This window comes from Terrapene carolina, unplaced genomic scaffold (genome assembly GCF_002925995.2).
Source record: "Terrapene carolina triunguis isolate 2854851 unplaced genomic scaffold, T_m_triunguis-2.0 Scaffold192, whole genome shotgun sequence".
Taxonomy (NCBI): domain Eukaryota; kingdom Metazoa; phylum Chordata; order Testudines; family Emydidae; genus Terrapene; species Terrapene triunguis.
Genome location: NW_020664543.1, coordinates 15,790,562 through 15,806,107, shown reverse-complemented (window position 1 = coordinate 15,806,107; position 15,546 = coordinate 15,790,562). Strand labels below are relative to the sequence as shown.

Sequence of the window (15,546 nt, the reverse complement as noted above, 5' to 3'; positions counted from 1 at the left end):
ATCGGATGCCATTCCTGCTGAGGAACTGATCTCGTGCCCAAATCAGTGGAGATATTCCCATTGATTTCCCTGGGCACTGGATCACGCAGTATTCCAAGGCGGAAGTCTCTGGGCAAAGGGAGGTGGATTTACTAGTGCAAATTGGGAGTTTTTCTTTGGCAGTCAGTTGACTTACCCATGTGTAAAATGGGCATGAGAGAGGAGAAACAGACACAGATCTACCCTTTATCTGGATGATAAGAGCACCATCAGAGAAAGATGGAGTAGGATTTTGCAAAGCCTGACTGTTGTGTATTTTGTAAATTAGGTCTGATCAACAGTTAACTCTGTGCTGAAAGTGGGGAGAGGTTGCCAGCAGTTTGTATTTTGGGGGAGGTGGCCGTAGTTATCTCCGCCGATCAGCACAGTGAGATTCGACTGTGTTCGTTTTTATTTTCCAGCCCCACATCCCCATATTCAGAAATGCATCAGATACAGACCAGAGCATGGACAGGGAGTAATCTTACTAGCTGCTTTCTTTAGCTTTTCCTAGCTACTCTCTTCTCTGCCTTTTCACCTGCATAATTACTGCTCTTACAGATGTTTCTGTTAAGTATCCTCCTGGATTCCGCAGCCCTCCTTGGTGACGTCAGTTGTCATGGCACAAGAAAGGAGGCGGCTGGGGAAACGGAGCAGGATGGCTTGAAACAAACGCACGCACACGGATCTGACTCCTTATTGTCCACTCTCTACCCATGTAGTTCTCGGTGTCATTTTTAGAGCGATGTGATTACATTTGATTTCCGTCTCTCCTTTATTTTACGAGGGGGGGACCCAATTGCCTCTCTAACTGCGTTAACTCCGTTACAGGCCAGAGGACAGGTGCTTTCCTAGGTATGGAGTGTGACAATAACAATGACATTGACATCGCGAGCGTGAAAGCGCTGGACAATAAGCTGTGCTCTGAGGCCTGCTTCCCTGGTGAGTGGCAGTTTGCTGAACATGAACTTTGGTTGGGGGGAGGAGGGGACAGCATTTCCACTCTCCCTATCTCTCACTCCCCACTCCTGTCCCGCTGCAACAGGCGTGTGTGTGTGTAGCTAGGCAGCCGGGAGCAGTAGATCATCTGGAAACAGGCTGAAGATGTTCCATTGTAGTGCCCACCTTCTTATGAGCATAGTCCTGGATCAGGGCCGCTGGGGCAGGGAAGGACTGCAGGTCTCCTGCTCCCGCTCGAGTCGTCACGGAAGGCTGTGAAATGAATCCTTTGCCTCTATTGACCAGAGTGTCCAGTAGGTCTCGGCCGTCAGTTGCTTACTGGGTGAGCCCTGAAGCCAAACCAGCCCCGCCTCCTTTTCAAACCATGCAGCCCTCAGGTGAGAGGGTGGGATAGGGAGCTGGGGCCTGTAGCCCAATACCGTATTTTGTAGCCAGACAGGGCTGGGCCATGGGAGAAGATCAGTGATCTCCCCTTTCCTGACTGCTCCCAAACCTGCTGTTCTGGGCCTCTAAGGAAAAGGGTCCAAAAGGGAACCTAGAAATACACCGTAGGACAGACCTCTTAGGAGGCCGAGTGGCGGGAGGTCCTGTGAGAAGCTTTGCTCTTCTCCCGGTTTTGTCAGCGCTCGCTGAGCATGAGTGAGGAATGATGCTGGCTTGGTGGGGGTTTCTACCTGCCTAGGCAACTTTGCTAGTTTATGGAGGAGGGTTGTTGGATGATCATCGTTTGTTTATTTACCGACCAGTGTCTGCCTTTGGGTCCCACCCTCCCAGTGAAGAGCCCCCATGTTGCAACATGCAGTTATGCACCTTAGCCTGCAGTGCAGTGAAAACCGGCTTTGGTCTGGTCATGCAGACAGGAGCCAGGCTTTATCCACGGTCCTGAATCATGCTGAAGTCCCGCAAGGTGGGAACGTGGTTCATGCCTGCGTACGCTGCCTGGCCAGACTGGGTCTCAACTGGGACGGGGGCTACTGTGTTGTTACTGGTTCTTCTTCCAACACAGTGGCTTTTCGTAGCGTAGGCCGCATCTTAGTCACAGCAGCGGCGAGTCTGCTGGTTAGATGTCGGAACGTGTGCTGCTTGTAAGCAGAAAATAGATTGTTTTAGTAACACAGGCCTTGATTGGCTGCTGGGGTAAATTGGAGTTGTTCTGTCAGCTTCAGTGGAGCCGCACTGATTTGTACCAGCAGCTGATCTGGCTCATAGTCTGTGACATCCAGTAGCCTTCAGACTTGGCAAAAGAACAGCACAAAATTCCATCAGGCCCTCTTCCTCCTTCCAAATAAAGAACCAGCCGTGGCCACTGGTCAGTTGCTTCCAGGCATCCTGTAGACCTGTTCTGATCTAAACACCAGTGCTTCAGAGAGTGCCATCCACAAAGCGGGTGAATAGAGGGGTAGCCAATGAATGGGTGTAAACAGTCTAGTTATTGCTGGTTTTACTGTTCCTCCAGTGGGGCTCCCAAAAGACCCATCTCTCCTCCCCACTTCTTAACTCTTTCTCCATTTCTTCCTGCCACATTTTTTTACTAACTACGGGTCCGTCTCTCCTGTATTTGTCTCTTGAGTTTGTTTTCACTGGACTCCATCTGTGTGAAAGTTCATGTTCACTCTGTCCCAACAGTTTTCTCAATCCATGCTTCTGTCCTTCCCACGCCCAGGGTTGCTCAACGGTCACAAATTTATTGAGAGTCCCTGAACGGGTCTGGATGGGAGTAGGCGTGGGGATAAAGAATCACAATTCAGAGCTGCTGTGGGATCTTTCCTATGTATCAGCGTTGCTTTCTTAAGTGTCATGGGGGCAAGATGGTGTTGTCAGTTCAGTGTCAGGGAAAGGGAAAAGAGTAAGAGTGTTGGATCCCAGCGCTGGTTCAAATTCACCCCTTGACAGCACTAGACTGATTTTTGGCCCCATATCAGTAAATTTGTGGACAAGCTGAATGCAACCCTGCCTATTCCTCCCATACACCCCTTCCCCAGATCTGTAAATCAGGTTGCTCCCTGATGGCTGTAGACCTGACAGATTTGGAGAAACCTCCAGACGATCTAGTTTTATTAGCAGTTGTGGGTGGGGGAATCCTTCACCCCACCCAAAAAACGCTGGTGCCTCCTCCTCTGCCGCCTCCTCTCCCGTTGCAGCCGTCCTATTTCTGTTACAATTTATTCCACTTGGGTAAATGCAGCCAAGAGGTCGAGACAATATAGGGTCCTGTCATAGAACAGAGCCTGCAGTAAAGGCAGCAAATTGTGCATTCAAATGCCTTTCTCCTGGGCTGGCAGCTGGTTTAAAGCTTCCACATGCAGGGGTGGTGGGAATGATTGGGCCAAATCAGACACTCGGCTCCTTCCCTGTATGCTCCGGATCTGGTAAGAAGTGACTCCACATAGTAGCCCAGAGCCAGGAGCATCCTACCTGAATGTCTTGGTAAGGTGGTGTGGTTGTTACCTTTTCTAATCCGGGGTTTTGCTAATGAAGCAGCCATGTTGTGGCAGATAAGGAAGGCTGAATAAATACTCAGGGCCAAATTCTGCCGTATTCCACTGCTGTGAATCCAGAGCAACCGCATTGGGTTCAGTAGTGTTACTGCCATGGTTGGCATCCATGGAACCGAGAGCAGAATCTGGCTCTACAGAGCAGAGCTCCTGCTGGGTTTCATGGTACATGGAGAAGGCCAAATCTAAGGAGCCCTTGTGGAATAAATTGGGCACTGAGTACGCGGCCGCGAGACGTGGTGTCCATCCTCCAGCCTGCATGGCTGTCTGGCGGCTTTGCTGCTTGTGAGTCCCGTTGCAGAGCTCTCTCCTGCCTCGAGCGTGGGGTGTGGCACGGGTCTCCTAGCCCTGCTCGGGGCGTTCTGCATCTCTGCTTGAATCCATCTCCTGCTTCAAAGCAGACAGCACTACTCACCTGGGGGAGACGGGGAATGCATACGTGAACCGCAACGGAGCACAACACCTTAAGGTTGCCTGTCCACAGATACGCACGGTCCCAGCCTCCTCACACGGACCTGCCCAGTGTTTGTGGATCAGCTAGGGGCAGAGGCTCTGTGCATGTTCTGAGCCTGAGTTTCCTCTTCTCAACTTGTTCTCCAGTCTCTGACGAACATCCCTCCTTTTCCCCTTCCCCAGAGTGACTCCTAACCTACTCTGTAGAGCTCTTCATGAAAGTTAGCTGGCTTAATAGGGGCTGGGTTTTCATTTTACTCCAGGATCCAGTCCTTTATTCTCCCCCTACCTCCTTAGTTCTGAGTTTATTCTATGGGTTTCCTTCCTACAGTGTTTCTTTGGTGAAAAGTTGACTCCGATAATAGATGCTGAGCGTAGGTAGCGTGGATAGAAACACAAATCTCTAGAGATAGATAGAGGAGGTGCAGATGGAAGGGAAGTTAGTCCAGAGAGAATTGGGCTTATTTAGTCTGCAGAAAAGAAGAGTGAGGGGGGATTTGATAGCAGCCTTCGACTACCTGAAGGGGGGTTCCAAAGAGGATGAAGCGCGGCTGTTCTCAGTGGTGGCAGATGACAGAACAAGGAGCAATGGTCTCAAGTTGCAGTGGGGGAGGTCTAGGTTGAATATTAGGAAAAACTATTTCACTAGGAGGGTGGTGAAGCACTGGAATGGGTTCGCTAGGGAGGTGGTGGAATCTCCATCCTTAGAGGTTTTTAAGGCCCAGCTTGACAAAGCCCTGGATGGGATGATCTAGGTGGGGTTGGTCCTGCTTTGAGCAGCGGGTTGGACTAGATGACCTCCTGAGGTCTCTTCCAACCCTAATCTTCTATGAGAGGAAGTTATGTGATGAATCATGAGGTGAGCGATTCCTGATGGAACACATGATTCATAGTAGAGCTAAGGCCTGATCCAATGACTCCCATTGATTTCAGTGGATATCAGCTCTGGCCTTTATTGAATAGGTTATTGAATCATCAGAGAAAAAGAGCAACTCTTTGCAGTACAGTACAGGCATGCATAGGCCAGAGCCTCAGCTGGTGTACAAGCTCCACTGAAGTCAGTTTCCCACCAGCTGAGGATCTGCCCCACATATATTCACGTGTCGATCTTGATGCACAAAAAGAGGTGGAGACAATGAGAAAAATGTCCTGTTTCTTTGTCAGTTTCAGTATCTATTTTATAATACCCCTTCTGCTGTGGGGTTCGCTCTGCCGCACCCATCCCAACCCTGGACTGTCTTCCCTCTGCCTTATCCACCAGCAGCAGCAAGAGCCTGGTGTGCATTTAATCTCAATGAATTACTTATTCCAATTTACTTTGCATTGAAACAAAACTGACCTTGAAGACAGCTACATTTTTTGGCAAGAGAGGTGTTTTCCGAGGTTTGCATTCCACACATCCACCTAAAAATTGAGATAATGGATGCAGAAAGCAGCACGCACAGCAAGAAGCAGCCAGCTATTCAGAACAGGGAAAACTTGAGCTTCTTTTTCTGCAGATTCAACGCACCCAGCCGCTGCCATAATGTGCACGTCCATGCAACAATTTCAGGAAAATTGCGTGGGCAGCTCTGATTGCATCCAGGTTACTGGAGGCGATTGAAAGCCGTGACCACGCTACTGTTGAACTGTGTAAGGCTTTGTCACATTCATGGGGTTTGTGACAAAAACCTTGCCCCTTGTGGTGTTTTCACAAGGCATTGTGGTCTTTCCACCTCCAGGCAGCGCATGGCTGAGCAACATTCGGTCAGTTCTCATCAGTGTGAATCTGTAAACGTCCAGTGTTGTGCAGCATCCAAGAATGACCTGGATTTTTAAATGGTGGAATTTATTTTTTTATTGAAAGATAAAGAATTTTGCCCAAAACGGTGTTGATCCAGGGCTCCCCTCCCTGTGTTTTCTGTAATTTGGGGTGTGGGGGTTGGAGGGAGGCTGCCATGTTAAACCAATGACTTTTTTCAATGATAAATGGCCAGCCTTGGAAATGATACATGAAAGCAGAGACACTTGATCACTCCTTTCACTGCTGTGGATGTCTTTTTAGAGGAGAATTAGGTAGGAGCATCCTTGGAAAGATCACAAGGCAGTATCCCTCAGGGAGACTTGATACAGCACAGGAGGGTCTCGGTTACGCTGCCGGCCTCACAGCGCGGACGAGGTTTAAATAAACGTGACAGGCTATTCTGTATCTTCAGCAGATTTAAAGTCAGGCCAGGGCCCTTGTTGTAATTATGTAAAGTACTAGAAGCGTAAGCATTTTTGCAGCAGGCTTATTTCAAATGGCCAACTTCTATTCTAGATGCTCTTCCAAGAGTTAGTTATTATGGATCTGATCAAAAGACCATTGAAGCAAGAGAAAGACGGAGGAAAGTGTAGGTCATCAACTGAGCAGGGAAGGAGAGCTAATAACCGATGACATCAAAAAAGTTGAGGTGTTTAATGCCTATTTTGCTTCAGTCTTCACTACAAAGGTTAATGGTGACCAGATACCCAGTGTAATTAATATTAACAACAAGGGGGTAGGAATGCAAGCCAAAGCAGGGAGAGAGCAGGCTAAAGAAAATGTAGATAAGTTAGATGTATTCAAGACAGCAGGGCCTGATGAAATTAATCCTAGGGTTCTTAAGGTAGTAGCTGGAGCAACCTTGGAACCATTCGGTTGAAGTCCCAGCCAGCGCTACATTTCTGTGATTCTATGAAGTCGGGGTGGTGTGGGGAGTGTATGTAATCGATACCGTATTTCTCTGTATCAAGTCTCCCTGTGGAATGCTGCCTTCTGATCTTTGAAGGTCTCTCCTCGCTAATCCAGTTCTATATAAAGAGCTATCTTAGCGATGCAATGTCTAGCTCCTAATGGATTTTCTCATCTTGTTAATTTCCCGTCATCTCTGGGACCTGGAGATTTATTTGTGTAGCTCTGTAGCTCAACCTCGAAATGAAAATCAGTTAACATTAGAAACATAGAATTCCACAAAACGGCAAATAATCTTTGATGCAAAAATGCCAGAGCATTGTAAAGTGAGTGTAAACAGTGTGATGTAAAGGGGCATTAGTGTAAATCAGAATTGGGCCTCTAATGTCAATTAGCAAAAGATAACTCTGCTATTGGGGAATGATTTGAAGGTACTGTATTACTGACCAAAGCTAGCAGGCGGTTTAAATGGACACACTTTGCAATATACGGTGTACACCAGGGATCGGCAGCCTTTGGCACACGGCTCGCCCTGGCGGGCTGGGCCGGTTTGTTTACCTGCCACGTCTGCAGGTTCGGCTGATTGCGGCTCTCACTGGCCGTGGTTCGCCGCTCCAGGCCAATGGGGGCGGCAGGGGGTGGCAGGAAGCGGCGGCCAGCACATCCCTCGGCCCACGCTGCTTCCAGCAGCTCCCATTGGCCTGGGAAGGCGAACCACGGCCAGTGGGAGCCGCAATCGGCCGAATCTGCAGACGCGGCAGGTAAACAAACCAGCCTGGCCCACCGGGGGCTTATCCTGGCGAGCCGCATGCCAAAGGTTGCCGATCCCTGGTGTACATCTCAGTTAAATTGGGACCTTATTTTGCAGTGTGGGTGTCCAGAGATAGCCAGGGCCGGTGCAAGGAAGTTTCCCGCCCTAGGCGAAACTTCCACCTTGCACACACCCCCAGCCCTGCGGCAGCTCCCCCCTCCGCCCTGAGGCACCCCCTCCCCCCCGGCTTAAAACAGCTGATTGGCGCCGCAAGCCTGGGAGGCGGGAGAAGTGGAGCGGCGACCGCGTGCTCGGGGAGGGGGCGTAGCAGAGATGAGCTGGGGTGGGGAGCTGCCGCGGGGGGGGTGCCTCAGCGCGGGGGGGGGGAGCTGCCGCAGGGCTCCCCACCCCAGCTCACCTCTGCTACACCCCCTCCCCGAACATGCCGCCCCCGCCGGCAATGACAATAATTGCATGGAGCGGTCGCTGCACTGGGAGAGGGAGTCTGAGCCGCATGTGTCAGCGCGCCGCCGGCAGCCCAGCCCAGGAACGCTGTAAAAAAAAGATTGGAGGCACCGCTTTTTGGCGCCCCCAAATCTTGGCGCCCTAGGCAACCGCCTAGTTTGCCTTAATGGTAGCACCGGCCCTGGAGATAGCAACCTTTATTAAGGGCTTACATTTTCCAAGTTGCTGATCAAGGGCAGCCTCCATTTACTGCACTGGGAAGAAACTGTGAGTGCCTCAACACCTTTGAGTAATGCGTCCTTTATTTAGCTCGGAAGCCTGGTAAATTTTGGCCATTGGGCCCAGTTCTGAACTCCTGTCAGTATAGATCAGATGTGACTCCTCTGAAATCAATGGGAATACACCCACATCAAACTGCACTGATGTGAATTCAGAGTCAAGGTCATACGGTTTCATTTTGATTGTTGTTTACTTTCAGAGTAATTCACTCCACTAGGTACACAGCAGAGCCCTCCACAGAAAGCTGCCTGGTGGTAGCACACTCTGTTTACATGATGCTTTTGTAAATTTACTTTCTGCCATAACACTTCTTTCAGCAAAGCACAGCTACATTGAAGGCCAAGAGCGTGTGCTTAGTAAATTGCCCAGTATTATCTTTGGACATTGCAATATAAAATGAGCATCCAGCAGATCTCGTATGGACAACTATCTCTTGGGTAAACAAGGCTGAGGTATTCTCTTCCTCTCCGGAAATATGTAATATTGCAGCTCACTGTTTTAAAAGCTGATCTGTTTGATCCCAGTCAGAGCTGTCATAATATATGAAATCACTGTCTTAAGCAAGAGCCATTTGTTTAAAAATATTAATAATAAACTATTACAAACTCAGTTCCAAACAAACAGGCTTTTACCCAACTTGAGTTCTAGCTTTGTCTTCTTTGTTTACCAGGGCCGCTCCCTGTTTGGAACACTATACAGCACAGAGACATCTAGTGGCTGAATAATATACTCTAAGTAAGCATATTATTAGAAGGGCTGCAATTCACTGATCAGGAAAAGGGATCCTTGTGTCAGTGCTTCCAGCACAGGGGTGGGCAAACTATGGCCCACGGGCCGGATCTGGCCCCTCAGGGCTTTGGATCCGGCCCGTGGGATTGCCATCCCCACACCGCTCCCAGAAGCAGCCGGCACCACGTCCCTGTGGCCCCTGGGGGAGAGGGAGCAGAGAGCACTGCAAGCTGCCCTTGCCTGTGGGTACCTCCCCCAAAGCTCCCATTGGCCGTGAACGGGGAACCGCGGCCAGTGGGAGCTTCGGGGGAGGTACCCACAGGCGTGCGGAGCCCTCTGCGCCTCCTCCCCCAGAGGCCGCAGGGACGTGGTGCCGTCCGCTTCCCGGAGCAGCGCGGGGCCGGGGCCGGGGCCAGGGCAGGCAGGGAGCCTGCCCTGGCCTCGCTGCATGCCGCTGCCACCCCAGAGCCGCTCCAAGTAAGCGGTGCTGGGCTGGAGCCCTCACCTGAACCCCTCCTGCCCCCCAACTCCCTGCCATGAGCCCTCTGCCTGCACCCCGCACCTCTGCCTTGAGCCCCCTACCGCAGCCTGCATCCCAACTCCCTGCCCTGAGCCTCCTGCCTGCACCCCAACCCCCTGCCGCACTCTGCACCCCTCCTGCACCCCAAGTCCCTGCCCTGAGCCCCCGCTGCACCCTGCACCCCAACCCCCTGCTGCACCTTGCACCCCTCCTCTGCCCCAACCCCTTGCCCTGAGCCCCTTCCTGCACACCGCACCCCCTCCCACACCCCGCACTCCCTCCCGCACCTCAACCCCCTGCCCTAGCCCTACATTCATGGCCCTGCAAGCAATTTCCCCACCCCGATGTGGCGCTTGGGCCAAAAAGTTTGCCCACCCCTGTTCTAGCATGTGGTCCTACTTCTATTTAAGTGAGTAGCAATAGGATCAGGCCCATAGTTTCTCAATCACTTTGGGGTCTGTGGTGTAATACATATACTATAATACATTGTACAAACAAGTGTTTGACTACTTAGTGCCCAGGGTCTGGGAGAAAATGGCCCCGAGGCACTTCACAAACAAAGGTTTTCCCAACAGTGGAGTTTCCCAGAGTAATTCCAGTGGCAGAGGACGCATGAGAGGGTTCCTGGGTATGTATTGTCAGAGTTCCATGGGAGTTGGGTGCTGATCTCCCACTCAAATTCTGCAGGATTTGGGCTTCTACCTACGTTAGGTCCTTTGAAAACACCAGCCTAAACCCTCTTGGACCACTTGATCCCTACACCTTGCAGGCATCCCTCACAGAAAGTCTGTGGAGTGTGAACTCCATGGGGCTAACCCTGTTCTCATTTACACTGGGTTAAATCAGGAATATCTCTGTTGACATCAGTGGAGATACATTGGTGCAAAACCAGGGCAGGTGCGATCAGAATCAGGCCCACTGGGTTTGGTGGCAGGAATGTTCAGGGTGCAGCTGCATCCAAACGCTCCCAAACCAGAAGTGAGCCCAAGCTGTGTAATCTTTTTTCACAAGGACACATTTGTTTCTTTCTCTTTGGCAGTCGGGGACAGATGTGAGGGAGCCATGCAGATCCCGGGGATGGACAGGAGTTTGGGAGGAAGAACTCCCAGTGGGGAAGTCTGCCTCTCTCTTTATAAAAGAAGCCTGGCTCGTAGACGTGAGCTGTCCAGGCCCTGTCCTCAAGACTCGTCTTTTGCGGTTCTCTCTTCCATTAGATTTAACCGTGCACTCCTGTCTGTGGTAATCGGTGGAGAACTCCACCGTAAACTGGGGCGTTCATATGCTGTGAACATGCCATTCAGCTTGTAGAGTGGAGTGGTAATGCCGTGCTAGAACGTGTGGCTTTGATGGGCTTTGTTTCCCAACCCAGCAGTTTTAATGGCATGACATGTGGAATACAATGCCCGCTGGGTGCCACTTCTATCCTTTCCGCCCAGTAGGGAGCCAGGGTGGGTTCCTTCCATTTCTCCCATCACGGCCAACTCAGATGGTCTCTAAGGAACATCATCCGAGCTGGAGCACGGTGCCAGAGCCTTGTGTTAACTCAGCCGGGGTGTGGTGGGGTTTGCATGGAGAACCTCCTGCAGTGATACAAGGATCACAGAGTAACGAACCTCCTGTGTATTGCTGTTTCTGTTTTGTGCGTGTGTCTTTTGTTCACCATTTGCTTTTGGTCTTTTCTACTGAACAGCCATGGTTCCGGAGTCCTGCCCTATAAACATTGACGAATAGGTATGAGATACGCAAAGTCCAAACAACCCTCCCTCTCCTTTTACTGTTTGATTTTTTTTTTTTTAGACTTTTCTTGATGAGCCAAAATTGCCCCCAGGCCACGATTAATGGGGAAAAAAATTTGGCCCCGCCCCTGTACACCTTGATGGTGAGCGCGTCCCCTTGAGAACATGAGGGGATTTCCAAACCCGGTGAGACTGGATCACCACTGCTCTGCACCTGGGGTCGTCACTGACACCAATGCACAGTGGGTGTCAAACACTCCTGGAGCAGAACGTTTCACCCCCTGGGCACTGGCATAACGGATGCCGCAAAGTGCAGGACAATGGAGAATGGGGCCCACTGCTTGGATTCAGTGCGAAAGACTGGTCGTATGTTGGGGGGCTTATTCTGAAGCTGGGCTGCTCTCCTCCGGCCCCCGCCACTGGCTGTGGTTTAAAAACAAACAGTGAAGGCTTTGGTGAGTTCTGCCGGCGTGTGCTACCCATCCACATGCAAAGGGAAAAAGCCACTCCCAGTGCAAAAAACCAACCAACCCAAAATAATACCCTGGGGTGGTTTGTAGGGGAATAAATTACCCCTCCATGGCATAATGGAATATTGCTTTGGATGGGGAGGGCAGGTTCTGGTTCGTGTTGGAGTTAATCAGGCTGAGAGCCGGGGCCCAGAGGACTAGGCCTGATCTGGCGCTATTGAAGTCTAAGGATTCAGTGAGAGCAGTGACTTGCCCAAGGTCACACAGGGAGTCAGTGGCAGAGTCAGGAACTGAATCCAGGTCTCCTGAATCCCAGTCCAGTGCTTTAACTCCCAAATCACCCCGCTTCCCTTTTTTAAGCAGTTCCTGTGGGGTTTGAAACCATTTCTCGCGGACTATAAGGGCCAGCGTTTTATAGGTAGTTAGGTGCCTATCTCCCATTGAAGTCAATTGGTGATAGGGACTTAAATACCTTTAACAATCTGGCCCAAAATCGCTGTGCATTGCTTTGAAAACCTAGGGTTGTAGGTCTGAACAGAGCCCTCCTACTCCCCATCCAACATCCCTATTTTATACCCTGAGAATCCTGTTGACCTCTTTGTGTGCATTAGCAGTTAAGGTCTTCAGCCTCCCCTAACCTGCTGGATTTGACTGATTTCTGTTGACTTTATGCCGTGAGAAAGTACATGTGAAGTCAGTGACCTTTAATCCTGAAAAAATCCCATGTGTACCTAGAGCAGTGATAGGCAGCCTTTGGCTCTGGCCCCACGTGTGGCTGTGAGAGACCAACAGATCTAAGAGGAGCATCTTATGCCCTACCTAGTCTTGGGCAGGTGACCCAAGTCCTCTCCATAATGCACACAAAGTGGTGGGGAAAATGCTAAACCCTGGGATCCCTCTCCATCTTCCCAGCAGCCAGGAAGGAAGGGGCAAGCAGTTGATGGACCAAATTCATCCCTAATGTAACTTCATGGCAGTCAGTGGAGCTACACCCTGGATTTGCATGGCCCAGTATTTGCAGGGACCTTGCCGACAGCCAGAAAACAATCCCAGGTGCCATCCTGACGCTGCTTCTCCATGGTAGCTTTCAGTGGTGGCATCAGGCTGGGATTGTGGTGGCCCCACGATGTGACATACACATTGCCCTTTCAGGATTAGTTTTGTGTCTCTGCAAGGCCTGCTGCTGCTGAAGTGGATTTCCAGGTCTCAGGGGGCAGAGCGGTGGGAGAACCCCCTTCTTCTGGGACGTTTCTTCGTTCTGTCAGCAAATAAACAAACAATGGGGGTGGTGCCATTTTGATTCTGGAGCAAAACACTCCAAGGCTTGTGAACCTTGATGTAAACTCACGGGAGTTAGTCGCCTCGTTTAGCATTGTGCTGTAGGCAGGCTAAGCGACATAAATTTCCTGGGCAAAAGTGTAATGCCTTTGGCCTAAATTAACACAGACACACGCTTCCTGCACTAAGCAAAAATCCCGGCTCAGCACGGCGGTTATGTTTTTAGTTTATCTACAGCTGCAGGCTCTGTTCAGAAGCCAGGTAATTAAGACATACAATGGATTGTTGTTGCCATTGTATATTTTGATTGAAGCGAGCACTAGCGTATCCCAGTCATTTCCACAACAAGGAGCCTGGGCGATCTTTGTCCTGCCGCAACCAGCCCCGCTTTGAGGCAGCAGTTTTCCGTCTGGTGGAAGCCAGTTAGAGTGAAGTCATTTTTCCCAGCACGGGTTGCTGTAAGATGAGGGTCTCCCCCTAGCTGGAATCCCCGCTGGTAGTTTGCAAAGCGCTGAAGCAACGTGGGACTTATTGGAGCGCCGCTGTCTGTGAACTCACACGTTTACCTGAAATTCTGCCCCTGGCCATGAACTTCTAGAAGTTTGGCTAAAATGGGGCCCAGTGAGGAGACCAGCCCGCTGTAATGTTGCAAAAAAGAGTCCAAAACCCAGCTGTTAGCAGAGCTGCTTCCCCAGCTCCCTGCAACTGTCCCATCCTTCTTCAACTATAGGGCAATTCCATGCTGTGCCCAGATTTAAAATATCAAGTGGTATCTCGGCGGTCCCCTGCTCTCTGCTGACAGTGGGCACCGCTGTGCAGTGTGTAATCGCCGTCTTCTCTTCTCCAGGTATCAAGGGGTCAGATGACAACGCCCTGACCCGCAGGCCAGCCCAGAGGCACCATCTGTCTTCCAGCAGCATCAACCTGGAAGAGGAGGAAGATATGCAGTGCATGATGGGCCCGCTGGCTGTCTGAAGAGACTCCACCCTCTCTGGGACTGCATGCTCATTCCAGCATCACACTGGAGGGAGGGCAAAGCCCCCCACCCACCACACTTCCCCAGCACTAAAGAAACGCAGAGCAGCAGCTCTGTGGGCATTAACACCTCAAATCCAGCCGATGTAGCGATACTGATTTTTACACAGTTGAACCTGGACGTCTCATTGCTCCTCTCTGTGGACCCTTTCCCGATATTTATGCTAAGACAAACTGGGCTCACCGTGATCACAGCAGAACGGGTTTTGTTTGAATTAAGGAAGAGTGGCTACCCAGGTCTGAGGCTTTCCAGTCTCCTCCTGACATCTATCCACGTGCTGTAGCCAAGGGCTAGTTGGTTCTCTCTCCGCCCACTCCTGTCCCCTTCAATGTGGTGACCAGGGAATAGGGGAGGAAAGAGCTGATGTTTTGCACCCTTCCTCCACTCCTGCCTCTTCTCTCCAGTCTTCACTGATAGTTTGAGCCTCTAGCTTCTTAGCTGGGCCCCAGGGCAGCGCTGAAAGTCTGCGTGCGTGACCCCGCAGGAGATGTTCCAGGGTGGGAGGTCTGCATGACAGCGAGGGCCTCCCTCCGGGGAAGTGGGGGAGGGGAACGAGCATTCGTCTCCGGGTTGGAGAGGTGGGCGCCGCCTGCACTTGGCGGTTGGTTAAGAGAGGAGCATGACTGGGAGCAAGCCTAGCTGCCCATGGGCAGGCTCTCCCTCCCGTGTCCATCTGCATGTAGCTCACATCCATCTACCTCGCAAGCGTGCAGTATCCACCTCGCTCACTCAGCTACACGCACTCTGCTGGTGTAAGTTTCCCCAAGGCCTGAGCCATGTAAAGCTAAATCCTGATCTCATTAAAGTCAATGGGAACGTGGCCATTGCCTTCAGTGGGACCAGGATTCGGCTGCCCGTGCTCCTGATGATCCTCCGAGGGGCAGGCTCGCACACACCCATGGGGACGTCTGTGCTGGTGTATGCAAGCAGGTGAGCTTACAAATGAGGACTGGCATACCTGAGTAGGTGCACTTAAGCGTGCAAAAGACCGTGCATATGTAGGCTTATGTACATGCCAGCGTGCATGGACCCTGAAGCACGTATGTGCACGTGGGTGTGAGTGCATATTCACATTTGCTCAGCCCTCCCTTGCCCTGCCAGGTGGTGATATCTTTACCCCGACACCGACAAGTGAGGGTCAAGCCTCCAAATTCGTGCTTTAAATGCGGCTGATTTCACACCTTCAAAATATCCCCTCGGTCCCCCTTACCCTCCTCCCTCTGCCATCCTGCGGCTCCAGGCCTTTCTTCCTGCTGCAAAACCAACCCAAGCAATAACCCAGCTCTGAGCCGTGACTCAGCAAGAGATCAGAGTAAGGGCAATTATTGGCCTGGAAGTGGGGGCTCATTTCTTAATCTTCAGCCTTTGCTTCTGTCTGGTATTTAACTAGAGGATCTGGGGCAGGGAAATGGTAACCTAGTTCCCTACAATGAAAGCCACAGCAGGGGCCCAACAGCCAGCCTCTCAGAGATGGTGAAGGGACTTTTCCACATCCTCCAAACTGCCGCCATGCTGGCTCCATTCGTCTCAGCTGGAGGGGGCTCAGCGCCAGCCAATGCCCCTCTGTCCGGAACAATTGCAGGGACAAACTCAGCCCCTCTCTTTGTTCCTTCTCTCTAAAGCACCTTGCCGAGAGCGTCGGCAAACAAGGACGTGTGCGCTGC

The 15,546-nt window shown here is 51.3% G+C and overlaps 1 protein-coding gene across 2 annotated transcripts in view; it reads left to right on the top strand.

The window, feature by feature from the left end:
* Positions 1-15,158, top strand: part of RNF157 (ring finger protein 157) — an 80,784-nt gene extending 65,626 nt beyond the window's left edge. Inside the window, exons 18-20 of one of the 2 annotated variants that reach the window (XM_024206725.3) lie at positions 850-960; positions 11,053-11,093; positions 13,694-15,158. In XM_024206725.3, coding sequence (XP_024062493.1) covers positions 850-960; positions 11,053-11,093 — 152 coding nt within the window. In that variant the 3' untranslated portion in view covers positions 13,694-15,158. The remainder of the gene's footprint in view (positions 1-849; positions 961-11,052; positions 11,094-13,693) is intronic. The other variant, XM_024206726.3, reaches the window with a different exon arrangement.
* The last annotated feature ends 388 nt before the right edge of the window (positions 15,159-15,546 follow it).